The following is a 13482-nucleotide window of genomic DNA, read 5'->3' on the forward strand; positions in this document are numbered from 1 at the left end:
GGGCGGTAAAGTTTTGGATGAGATGGACCATATGGATGGAGCAATTGGGGAGACCATTGAGGAGTGTATTTGAAAATGTCAAGGCGGGAAATGCCAAAAGCAAGGTTTTGGTGGCATTTGAGATGATAGGGTAGTGGAAAATATTTTGCATATTTGCAGTTCACAAGTTGAATTAATTTTCCTTGCACTTTCAATCTGAAGATTTTTAAATTGATGATCAGGAAGGAATGAGATTCCTTACCAGCAAAATTTCCTTACAAGGTAAGTTGCTGAAAATACTTCACGTTGGAATCAGCTGACAGAAGCATTTTTCCTACTGGGGTAAAAGGAGCAACTAACAACTGAGAAAAAAGAAGTGAAGCCTGGGCTAAATGCAGGCATGGAATGTCAACTTGAACAAATAAGATACCACCCAAATAACTGGCGTTGAGCTCACATTCTCGGCTGACACTTCACTGCAGTGCGGTTGCTCATTCTGGACATTAAATTAATCCTCATTCAGATGAATGTTAAAGATCCACGGCACTATTTAAAACGAGAAGTTTCTACAGTACTAATATTCTGGTCAACGATTCCCCAAACAGAAAAAAGTCATTCACAAATTGGCTGCCGTATTCACCGCAATAGTCACTACACTTAAAACAGAAAACTCTATGAAGTGATTGTGATACATTTTTATAATAATCCTTGTATTAAGATAATAATCCTTGCATTTGATATAGCGCTTTTCACGTCAGGAGGACGTCCCAAAGCGCTTCACAACACACTGTAAAGTGAATTGACTGTATATTTGTGAGCGAACGCGGCAGCCAATTGCGCACAGCAATGTCCCACAAACAGTCGTAGATTGAAAATGACCAATTTAATTATTGTTTTGGGTTTTTGAAGGGATTATTATTAGGCTCTGTGTGGAGTAAGGAAACTTGCCCAAAGTTTCGCCCTCTGCCTGGAATTGAACTCAGGTCTCTCGCTTGCAAAGCGAGTGCTCTAACCACTGAGCTACAGGACTCCACAAGATATAGTGCCTTATCATGTTATTAAGACATCTCAAAGTGCTTCACAGAATATATTGTAAAGTGGATTTACTATGTATTTTGTGGGCACAATGTGGCAGCCAATTGCACATAGCAATGTTACACAGTCATGGAGCAAGTGACCAAATTATTTTGGGTGGGGTGGTAGAAAGTTGCCTAAAGTTTTGCCCCACCCAGGAATCAAATGTGGGTTAACCACTATGCTACAGGACACCATCTCTCATAAGATGTTATCAAATGCAAAGGTTATTGTAACTGCCTCTCACTTCATGGGAATAGGCCCATTCTTATCATACATAATGAATGAGGAAGAATATTTTATACAGATTCAACATTTGTTTAGCAAATGCTTTGTTGCATTGTGTACAAACGCTCTTTGAATTCTGACCTGTAGCTTCCCAACATGAAGAGCGGTCTTACAGACACACTCTCACAACATGATGGTCACCTCAATGGTTTCCTCATGAAGTTTCAGCAGTATATACCACCGGATACCCAATGCTGCTCAGAGATTTGGGCAGAGATAAATCACTGAATCTGGACAGAGATGAACCACTGAATCTGGGAACTGTGAATGTTTTGGCATGATGATCGTGCTTATGTTCCCACTCCCCACCCCCACCAAAAAAAAAGTTTCAGGTTTCCCATTGGCACATCTCGCTCTTGAAAACCATCCAATTCTTTTTTGTTCTAACTATAACTGGTTCATGGGATGTAAATATGCTAAATGAGGCTTTCAACGAAAATTACAAGATTTTATTAGGATTCTTGAAGTTTAAAATAAAAGCAAACACTTAGTACAGTAACAGGTAGTATCAAGTCGAGACTATCAACAGAAACTTCTCACAATTAAAATTATAGCTGGTAGAACTGAAGTCTTATTCTGGCTGATTCAGGCACTGCTTTCTATTCCCCATTGGATTTTTCTGGGACAATAAATAAACTGGGAAACTTCTGCACTGACCCAATTCAATTACATACCTACAGCATAGCAGAGAGTTACAAAAGTAAATGAATCAGTTCAATGTTTGTAACTATTTGCTTAATAAATTGAATCACAGACCCAGCAATGCATTTTATTCTCATTATGAATTTCAAACCAGCCCAAAATACAAGTGGGTTTCAGTCAAGTTCCTTCTATCACTCAGATTAAAGGCACACTCACTATTATCGTGTGACAAAGGAAATGCATTCAACTAAAGAGGGCCAAATATCTCAATACTTTAAGACTACGGCGTAAAACACACAAATTTATTAGTGACCCAAATTAACACATTTCTGAAGCAGGAATAAAAAGTAATGCCCAACATACAGCCAAAATAAAATAGACATACTTAATGCTGGGAGTGAAATAACTCATTTTGAGTGGTGTATTAATCATTTGTAGAAATAAGTGCTTCAAATTCCACCACAAAAAGCTTTTCAAACCATGCATCAAACTGGGTAGGTCTTACAGTATATTAATGATAATTCATCCACTTTGTTATGCATTTTCAAAACCCAACTTATATGAAGAAAATTACATGCTGAACAATCTCAAACCCTGAATTACATTCCATACTTCATAGAAATGGCACACCAATACAATTTTTTTTACATCAGTTTTATTAAGAGTTATCTTCACTTTGAAATACTTGGCTTGCATTCTGTTGACAAAACCATTAACATTTTTATTTTGCAGATTTGATTTCCAGCCCATTCCAGATCACTTACTATCAGTCATTTCGAACCATACAAAAAGGTTTGTCAATTTGGGCTTTTCTTTTTTTAAAAAAAAAACATTGTGAAGGTGTACACGTATCATCCAAAATCAGTACCTACTCTCCTCAACCTGCACATACTAAACTGAGTAAAATAAAATCCACACATCCTTTTTAACAAAACTCCAGCTTTGGAATATTCCAATTGGTTGTTCTAAGATATGTAAAAGTATGTTCTGAAGTACAAATTTCATATCAGCCCGAAAATAAAAATAGCAGTGAGTTATTACAAAGTATTTTTATTGCCACAAATATTCTGCTTTATTATAAAAAAAACATTAAGAAGGGTCTTGTATGTGAAGAATCAAAGAATATCTAGTCTCCACATAGAGCTTCCCAACAACTATAACTTATATGAAGTATGTGAGTACATGCTGAACAATCTCAAACCCTGAATTACATTCAATGCATTTGCCTCTACTTCATAGAAGTACTTCTGTGTCTATCAGGAATATAACCTGTATAAATCTTCTCTGTTGACAACCTAAACCTAGTCATTAAATATTGGGCGTCCATAACTTGGACTTGCATTGTCTTTCCTGCAAAGTGTTAGAGAATTAATACAGCACAAGATACTGCAAAAGACAGGTTGCAGTTAACTTAGTTCAAGAGAGATCACTTCAAAGAATTAAGTTATTTTGAAAATACTAGTGTTGTAGATAAATGTGCAATAAATTTGTTTTTGGCAGTGCATATGTAAGCAAGAAAATTGTTGTTTTAAATACCTTACAGTAATGGATGTGGGTACTACATTAAATATTGAAATACTGCTGTGTTGTGCTGGCCACTACATCAAAGGTTAGGTTTTGGCTCTCAGCCAACACTTGAGAGGTTCCGAACTCCAGGAGGAAGATCAGGAAAGGGAACAAGAAGCGAGAATTGATTAGATGTTAATTCATGCTCTCCTAAACCCAAACATATCCAATAGATGTATGCAATTAATAAAGCTAATCCTTCTGTAAAATGATGCTTTAGAAGTAAGGATTTGATAGAGGCAAAAATATATTCTTACCCACACTGTGCACGACTGCGCCATTTCTGCTTTTAAGCATTCTGAGGTAAAATAAAATTTCTCTGCAATGTCTAGTTTACTCTCATCTCTCATATCAATGTAAAGATGAGTCAGCTTTCTAACCGTTACTGCTGTTACACTTGTGAGCATTACCGATCCTAGAAACAACAAAGCTTTGTATTGATGATCGTTGGCTATCAGTTGAATACCTTTCAATTTCACTAGATTTTGGTCAGGATGTGGAAAAGATATTTTAATCACAACAAAAATAGCTGTGCATGTACTGCAACGTCAATTAAAATGCATCATTAATCTGGAAAAACAGCAGATACTTAAAAAGTCCAGGTCATGCAAGAAAAATCTATATACAATGGAAGACTTCAACTTGGGTAAAATACTCTCACAAAAAGCCCATATTGTCAGTGTTAAGGCGCTTTTCATTACCTTGAGCTTAACAGCGCTGATACTACAAAAATAAATCTCACATCAAAGCAAAATATAATATATACAAGGTAACCGACCAGGATTTGCAGTACGATGTAGAAGTGCCGATTAGCAGAGGTTATTGAGTGCTCAAGTGTTTCATTACATTCTGCTAGTGGAGTGATTAGAGTACTGGCTTTAGGACTGAGCGTAGAGAGAGACCTCCTTTCGTGAGGTCTCGTGACACGCACATACACGGTAGTGGGATGGCTTCATCTCGTCTCTCCACAGTGTTGTACGTACAGCTCTTCAGGTGGTCAGCCATGCTTGTAATATCTGCAAACTTCCATTCGTTAACGGTACCAAAAGCGGTACTGAATCGCCAAGCCTGCAAAAAAATTATATTTTTCACAAATTGTCTCCTGCCATGATTAAATACGTATTCAACACTAACTATTCATGACCATTCAATAACACTGAATTACATGGTATAGAGAGACTTCTAAGGAATTGTATATTGCTATAGTTACTAATACAATTGTTGCTGTTTATACCAACTAACACTTTCAAAACGACATTGTTTAGTCCATTGCCAGATTCTGTCCCCAAATGTACAACCTACACTGCCTAGCCATTTGTGAAATGTGGTTATTTGACTTCAGATGAACTCATGATGTGTAGCATCTACATATCCTCCATGAATAAAGCCTGCGTTGAGTTTTAAATGGTAGTAGCAGCCTTCTTAGTTTGAGAACCCGAATTAGTCACAAAACTATAGTTATCCATTCCGTCACAAAAGCTTTCCATTGAAAAATACTTGGAACCAACCCACTATTATAATTTGCAATTTGGTAAAAACAAACACTTGAGCTGAAAGGTGTCTGAGAAGCAGAGACTAAAAGACTTTGTTTTTTCAGGAATTTTCACTGACATTTCTAGACTTAAAATTACTGTCTTCCGATTTTAATGATTAAAATTGGTATTTGTCAGTTTTCTTTAAATCAAGTTATATTAATTTCCATTGTTTAACATATCATTTTGAACCACAAAAATGGCATCCCATGCAGTAAGTGAATCTATAGGCACTGCTGGCACATGGGAACCACATGGGAAGTGATGTCCACAGCAACCTTACAACCTGGAAGTTGGCCATTTTTGTCGTCAAAATTGTAAAAAAAAATCAAAAGGTAAAATAAACATCTTATCTGTTGTAAATCATTTTTTAATTGAAAACCACAAACTTACAAATGCACGCAGCATTATGGCATACCTAGGCAGCTTTTCTCATCTACTTTTTAATACACAATCAAAAATATAAAACTTTAATTTCAGTGAAGTGAAATTACAGTGAAAATTAAGGGAAGATCCTGGGATATTTCAAAAATGATGAGTTGGATTGATTTTGTACCCAGTTGGTGCTGTGCCTGAGCTGGGAGTGTTAGATGGTGATAATGGGTTCCAGGAGGTCTCAGGACTAACCTCTCACTTTATTCTCTTCCTACAATCTATTTATTAATAATCCCTTCAAAACAAAATAATAAAACTGGTCATTTTCAATCCACGACTGTTTGTGGGACGCTGCTGTGTGCAATTGGCTGCCGCGTTTCGCCCACAAACATGCAGTCAATTCACTTTACAGTCTATTCTGTGAAGCACTTTGAGACGTCGAGAAGACGTGAAAAGCGCTATATCAAATGCAAGAATTATTATTATTATTAAATGAGATTTGAATATAAAAGTCAAAAGGGACTCTGCCCACTCAGCTCCTGTTAGCCTGAAGCCAAAGCATGAACAGGTATTGCAGTCCAAGCTGGACAAGCAGCAGGAAAGCTTGCCAGGCTTTCAATAGCAAGCTACGCGGTGTGAGCTGGTCAGACTCCAGCAGTACCCCAATACACACTCTGGGGTCCCCAAGCCTTGGCTCTTGCCAATTACACCTAATTTGCAGAATTAGCTAAGCAGGATGGGTCCCTCCAGGGAGAGAGTGCACATTCCATTCCGAGAAATATCTCTGGAATTTCCACGTGGAGGTGGGATGCCTGGAATTCTCAATTTGGTTTGGATGCTCTTAAGTTTCCTCACATGCGAAATCTATTTTTTTTTAAAAAAAACCTTTTCGCACACGATAGCTCAACCTATAAGGTTACGTTTTATATAACCAACATTTTTAAACAGATTACTGCTGGACACTGAATGCTGGTTACCAGTTACCCTTTTTTTAAAAAAAAACTTATACCATTGGAAATAACCGTTCACTAACCTTGCTTTTAATTTGCCAAGAGGGCATTCCGTTAGATCGCTGCCTTTTTTCCCAAAGAAGTATGACCATTCCCCGAACCTGCAGCAGACTGGCACACACTTCCCGCATTAAGTGAGAGACTTTTGAAAGTTGAGACAGACTGAAACCATCCAGAAACCCAGCAATATGCTGCAGGATCTCAAAGGGCAGACTTCTCAGTTGGTCAACAGCAGCTCCTAATGCAAGGTTCCTATTTTCAGTAGTCGGAGCCAATAAACCTGGAGGCACCTGAAGTTGGACTCCAAACGACTTCAAATGTCGATCGTGAATAACTTTGGAACCCTGGGCGGAAGGACAGAACCTTCTCTGAGAATAGGTACAACCATAATAAGCCAAAGGGCAGCGATGCTCCATCCAGCCATTAAGGCCGGCGTGAATGTCGCCGTGTACATTCTTAAAATGAGAAGAAAACTCATCTCTCCTGAAGAGTTGTCCGCATACAAAGGTAAACATTGAACGTTGTTTTGTTTGGTACCTGGTCACACATTCCAGGACCAGGTCCAGCCCAAGTGTCTGGAAAGGACTTGGATTTGACAGCTGAGGGGTGGCATGGTCGCAGGCAGATGCAGAAGCAATCTCTCCGACCATAGTATTTGTTGCTAATATGGCTGTAGGGAATGAGAAAGTTTGTGTTCCCGAATTAATATGGTTCCCATCAACACTGCGGCTGTCCGATATTCCTCTGCCACTGGGAGAGTCTCCTAAACAGAACAATAAGGCAGCTGTGATGAGATCAATTCCCTGCAGTTCCAAAGGATCATCTTCTTTTTCTAGATCAGAAGTATCCACTGATTTGTCTTCCATTTTCTTCCTGTACCGATATAGATCACCAACGTATGGCCTTCGCCCATTGAAACCTTCCAGTAATTTAAATGTGGCTGCATTCTTCAGTGCTAGGCGCTCCTCAAAGGGTCTGTTCTCTAATCCTTTCACTCCGGATGGCAAATGTTCTGAAGTATCCTCATGAAAACGCTCATGTTGCAATAAAGTTTCTACAGTAAGTAGTCGTGCAAACACAGGCAAAAATCGATCAGGCTCGGATGAATTGCTATCACATTCCATGTCACTTTCATGACTCGAGCCATTCATTGCACCTTCAGCTTGTTTTTTATCAGAAGATTCTGTGTCCATCTTATCCTGATCCAAAGTGTCTGCAGTCACTTCCATCTCATAGAAGCCATTGCATAAGGCACTTGTCTTTACCCGAATATGTTCATCTGCATCACCAGTTGCCACCATACCAGACAACACTCCAAACCCATTCTCTTCTACACAGACGTTCATATTCCTGCTGGATAAGTCATCGGCTATGGCTACAGAATCTGCTTTGTCACCAACCGCTCCTTCATCAATTATGTTCTGGTGTGAATCACCTCTCAGCTTTATACACAGTGAACCTTCAGAATTATCATCTCCAGCAGCCTGGGCATTTCCAACCCGTTCAGACTGTTCTTCAGATATTGTTCCATTTACCAGATCTGTGTCCTTTGTTGCATTATTCAAGATGTCAAGTGCTGCAGCTAGGCTTCTGGTTGTTTCAACAGTAGCTCTGTAAAGTTCATTGTAAGTTTCCTCATCCAGAGAGAGCAAGCCGTTCGAATGAGCTTTTTCTGATGTTTCCTCAGTAACAGAAATTGGTTCAGCATTTCCAAAGTGTTTATCAGGTGATATTGAAACAGATATTGGTTCAGCATTTCCACAGTGTTTATCAGATGATCTTGAAACAGTTGTTACTACCTTGAGAGATTCAAGCAACATCCGCTGGTCCTGAAGTGCTAGAGCCATGTCCAACTGATCTACACCATCGCCATCTTTGCTTAAGCTTTCGTATGACTTGCGGTCGGCATAACTTACAGGCCAGCGGTTCCACTCCATCGTGCAGCACACCACACTAGCTGGGCAAACTTCTAGATGTTCAGCAATTTTGTTCCGTGCAACAATATAAGGGCATCCAAAGCCATTATTCAAACAAGGCACTCTCTCAAGAGGACACAGCAGGCGGTGTTCATCAGCTTTGCACGAGTGAAATACTGCTCCACAGACTAAGGGACAGCCAATTAAGTCGCAAGAAACATCTCCTTCCGGCCTGACCATGCAGCGCCGGCTGACGCAGTTTACACAGTGAGAATGCTGCTCCATTATGGCGTACCCAGCCCTGCGTATAAAAACATAACATTAGAAACAAGCCAGTAGCCTATTATAAGCAGGCATTTAATCTTTTTCTAGCACTTTAAAGCAAATAATACTGCAAAATGATTTGTCCAATATCACAATTGCAGACTCGCTCGCCTCTGAGAGGAATTTATTTACTATATTAAAATACTGTAGATAGGTCCTATACCTACATTAATTGAATAGCTATCTATTTCCATCAAAATATGTTAGAGGAAGTTAAACTGGATAAAAAAGGATCAACAATCTACTAATGTATCTTTAGCTCTATTGTGTAATGGCTATCATATCACATTCTGTCAAAAAGAAAATGTATTTGGGAATGTTTTTACCAATCTATCAATTAAAATACATAGGAATAGCTATTTCCAGTATATATGCACAATACTAGGTCAGCTGCCATAACTACCAATACGACCATTTTATGGAGGAGAAGTGGAACTAATATACAATTCATTTGGACCACCATCTCTCAAGCAGCACAGTCAATCTAGAGAAATTCACAGTCTATACAAAATGTCAATGCTAAATAGGCAGGAACCATGCATCAGTAACCATGTGGATATAAAATAATCGCTAAATTACACCAGACACATTTATTTGGGAGGGAGAAGAAACAATTGCTCTGTAATGAATACTATTTGTCCAATGCTACCCAGCAGCTCAATGCAACAATTGCTAGCACTAATGCAAGACTCCCTTCTTTCCTCGAGTGTACACTACTATCAATAGGGTTCCAATAAAGCAAAAATCATAAGGGAGTTAGAACAGTGAACAAATTGGCTCAGGAGTTTGAGGAATAGAGGAATGCATGATTTTTTAATTAAATTTGGGATCAGCTAGATGGAATGCAATGGTCTTTTTTCAGGTCTACATACTGCTGTGTTAATAATAATCCTTGCAAAAAATTGTTCTTATAATGTCTATGTGAAGTGTTCATGTTAAATCCAATTCAACTGTGAAATATACCCAGTAATACAAAATAAATTGGTTTCTTCCAAACATAGATGAAATGCAGGTCTATCACTGAAGGGAGTAGTGAAAGCAAATTGAGTTGAACAAACAAGTAGAAGAGCAATGACCAAGAGCAAGAGTTGGCCGAGTACTATGGGAAGTGTAGAACAGAAAGCCTGTTGAAAATGGTATTGAAGCTCATCTTTTCCAAAGCCCTTCTATTTAAGCAAGCAAAACAAGGTTGTGCTGCGCTGCTGGATTACATTGAACAAATGGTATTCATTATAGAACAAGTATAGTTTTACCCCACAAACAATAAATCTAGTTTAATCTATATGGTGTAATTTAGCAAATACTCTATATAGTTAGATAATTAGATATTTTTAGTATCACTATTCAAATGATTGACTGTAGTATGAGAGATGGTAGTCTTTGTCTGATTGCCTGGAGTGTCTCCATTGACCTAAAAATAATGTCAATAAGAAGTGGAGCTAACTGTTAAACCTAAATTTTATAAAAGTCATCAAAATAAAGGCCTCTGCAATACCATAATAGCTTAATAACTTGCAGGATCTCCTCCAAGAAGATCTGGTAGTCCAGCAAAGAGTTATCATCCAGTGACAGATGAAACAAAACTTCGACTGGCTGAGTTAAAACTCTAGATGTGAGTGCCCATAAATTAAATACTTGCTACGTATTGAGTTTGGAGTTCAGACATCTGAATATTTCCCAAATGCCTGGATATAATTAAAGTACCACACATTCATAATGTTGAAGTTGGGGCTAGAATCCACTCAGCTCTTTTAATATTGATAAATGTTGCATCTAAAAATATCCTTCTGGACTGAACTGGCTGGAGAGATATATGCCTGCCAAAGTTAGATAGCCCCACACTGCTCTAAGACATAGTTAAATTTCTGATCAACTCAGCAATGAAACGGTTTTGATGCGTTCTTAACCCTGTAATCCATACAAATACTATGAGAATAACAGCACTTATCACCTTACTGAGCCAGGAATATCAGACTCTCAATATTGGAGACCTCACTCCACCAACAAAACGCCTAAAACATAGCTTGCTTATTCTACAAAGCGCAAAATACTGCAGATGCTGGAAATCTGAAATAAAAACAGAAGTCGCTGGGAACACTCAGCAGGTCAGGCAGCGTCTATGGAGAAAGGAAAGTGAGTCAAGTTGACTCACTTTCCTTTCTCCATAAATGCTGTCTGACCTGCTGAGTGTTCCTTGCTTATTCTACACTTGCCTTTGCCAGGGAAAATCTTTCCTATTTGGGACGTCAGTGCTAATTGTTGCCAGCATGAATCCCAGTGATGTCAAGCAGGAAGAAAGTAGGCTGGCAAATGCCATCTGCTCAGCAAAGGAGCATTAAGTAGCCCACATTAACCAATACTAGCAAACCAGTCTAGTGCTGGCTGAACTATTAGTTTGTATAGTGGCATAGCAAAGATTTGCTGTTCTTCAAAACGTAGTGGATACATTCCTTTGGAACCCGTTGAAGGCAACAGAAACTGTCTTAATGAACACAGACTCAAATACCTCAAATATGTTTGACATTGAAGAACATACTCAGATAAGAGACACACAAGGCATTGATGTTAAGGATTCTGCTGCAGTGTTTGAAGCCTCTGCATCCTTATATTCAATAGTATTCACAAAACAATCAGTAACAAAGTATAAGGGAAAAGCAACAGTATTGAAAAACAGAAAGAATCAAGAATATTTGCAAAAAAAGGAAATAACTAGCTGCAGCCTATGGAGGGATTGTAGCTCACTTATCTGCCGTGTGATAATGGGAAAGGTCATCTGGAAAACACCCCAATGTTATGATGTCAATACATATTAAAGAGACTCAATCTGGGAAGTCAGCAGTGTACGTCTTTACACACTGTGCAGTCATTCCGGGTGTTTAGGCTGAAAGTTTAGGGCAGTCAGAGACTGTGGAGGGTTGAGTGCCTTAAGAACACTGCAAGATGGCCCACACCTCTTGTTGTTTTGCCATCTCTCGGCTCAATGCGTGTTATTATCACTTGCTCGGATTGGGAAATGTCCCAGCGGTATTTAGCTATGTTTGTTGTGGGGCGGGATATTGAGTTGCGCCACAGCTGAGTTGCACCACCGTTGAGTTGCAGGGAAAACAATTATAAATAACACTTTAAAGGGACATCATCCCACATGACTTATTCTTGACAGAACAACACTAAAGTCACCTCAATCCGGTATTGTACGCCTCCAATGAATAGTGTGAGTTCATCCCACTAAAATTGGAAATCTGAGCCAACTCGCGCTCAGAAAGAAAGTGCACACAGTTTGGATTTAATTGCCACACGCAGAGAAGGGGTGCAGGAGCGAAACAAGGTGAGACGGTGGAGGCAGGATTGTGCCGACAAACTGAGATGGGAATCAAGAAAGCGACCGTATTTAAAGGAGGAAGTCGATGGGGGGGGTGGGGGGGGGGGGGTGGCGTGAAAGAGAAGGAATGCAGTTATTTGTTACAATTTTGGGGAATGGGACGAACGGACGGCGGGGGCTGCGTCGCCGTGCAATCGTGCAATAGTTGTCTTGGGAAGGGCGGCAGGAATGCCGCGGGGGGGGGGGGGGTGGGGGGGGGGGTGGGGGGGTTCGTTCCCATCGGGATTTTCTAAAGGCAAAACGTTCGCATCAAAGGGGCCGACCGCTGAAATGCAAAAGTGAAACTGAACCGTCAGAGGAGACGTAAATAAACTACAAGAACCCGACCACACAACAAGTACATAACTACCAGCACATCAATCACCACCGGCACCACATCAACACCAGTAAACACACCAACTATTACCAGCAACAACTCCCCTCTCAGAGGCTTGAAGCCCTGATACAGCGCGATACCAAACACAAGGATTATTATTATTATTATTATTATTATTATTATTATCCCAACACTCACCTCTCCTCGGCTCTCCCCCCCCCCACCCCCCACCCCCGGCCCGCGGGTCTCAGGGAGCCTCTGGCCTGTATCTCAGCCTCGGAGGCTCCGCCACGCACGCACCCACCCGGCCCGGCGCCTCCCGGGCCCGGCCGCCCTCCGCGGGCAAAGCTCAGGCCTCGGCACCAAGCGAGGCCGAGGCCGAGAGCGAGGCCGCGGTCACCCAGGCCCTCCCCGGGGAGCCCAGACCCGCCCCGACCCCCCGCGCCGACCGACCGACCCCGACACCAACCTGAGCCCAACCCCGGCCCCGCGCCCAGCAAACTGCAGACTCACAGCCTCCTCCCGGCAGCCCCTTCCCCGGCCAGGCCCCGCCCCCCGCCCGCCAGGCTCCGCCCCCCGCCGCCAGGCCACGCCCCCCGCCCACCAGGCCACGCCCCCCGTCCGCCAGGCTCCGCCTCCCGCCCGCCAGGCTCCGCCCCCCGCCCGCCAGGTCCCGCCCCCGTCCGCCAGGCTCCGCCCCCCGCCCGCCAGGCCACGCCCCCCGTCCGCCAGGCTCCGCCCCCCCGTCCGCCAGACCCCGCCCCCGCACGTCAGCCCCACCCCCCGCCCGCCAGGCTCCCGTCCCCCCGCCCGCCAGGCTCCGCCCCCACTAGGTCCGCCCCTCCCCCCGAGGCCCCGCCCCTGTCAGGCCCCGCCTCCGCCCCGCCAGGCCCCGCCCACATCAACCACAGACATGCAGACAGACAGACAGCGACTCACTGACTGACACCAACTCCAACCCCAGAGCACCAGCCCAGACACACAGCCCCAGACACACAGCACCAGACACACAGCACCAGCCCCAGACACACAGCACCAGCCCCAGACACACAGCCCCAGACACACAGCACCAGCCCAGACA

General features: G+C 41.9%; 1 protein-coding gene across 2 annotated transcripts; it reads right to left on the reverse strand.

Moving 5' to 3' along the window:
• Window positions 1-1768: 1768 nt before the first annotated feature.
• Window positions 1769-12947, reverse strand: fbxo30a (F-box protein 30a). 2 transcript variants are annotated; one of them, XM_042333555.1, is made up of 3 exons: window positions 12915-12947; window positions 6490-8683; window positions 1769-4617 (listed from the first exon to the last, which is right to left on the reverse strand). In XM_042333555.1, exons 2-3 carry the CDS (start codon window positions 8665-8667, stop codon window positions 4414-4416), a joined length of 2382 nt encoding a protein of 793 aa, XP_042189489.1. In that variant the 5' UTR covers window positions 8668-8683; window positions 12915-12947; the 3' UTR covers window positions 1769-4413. The 2 variants fall into 2 exon arrangements, with proteins under 2 accessions (XP_042189489.1, XP_042189488.1); XM_042333554.1 differs by having other exon boundaries at window positions 12871-12922.
• Window positions 12948-13482: the final 535 nt, after the last annotated feature.

Source organism: Callorhinchus milii, unplaced genomic scaffold (assembly GCF_018977255.1).
Source record: "Callorhinchus milii isolate IMCB2004 unplaced genomic scaffold, IMCB_Cmil_1.0 Scaffold3, whole genome shotgun sequence".
Classification (NCBI taxonomy): domain Eukaryota; kingdom Metazoa; phylum Chordata; class Chondrichthyes; order Chimaeriformes; family Callorhinchidae; genus Callorhinchus; species Callorhinchus milii.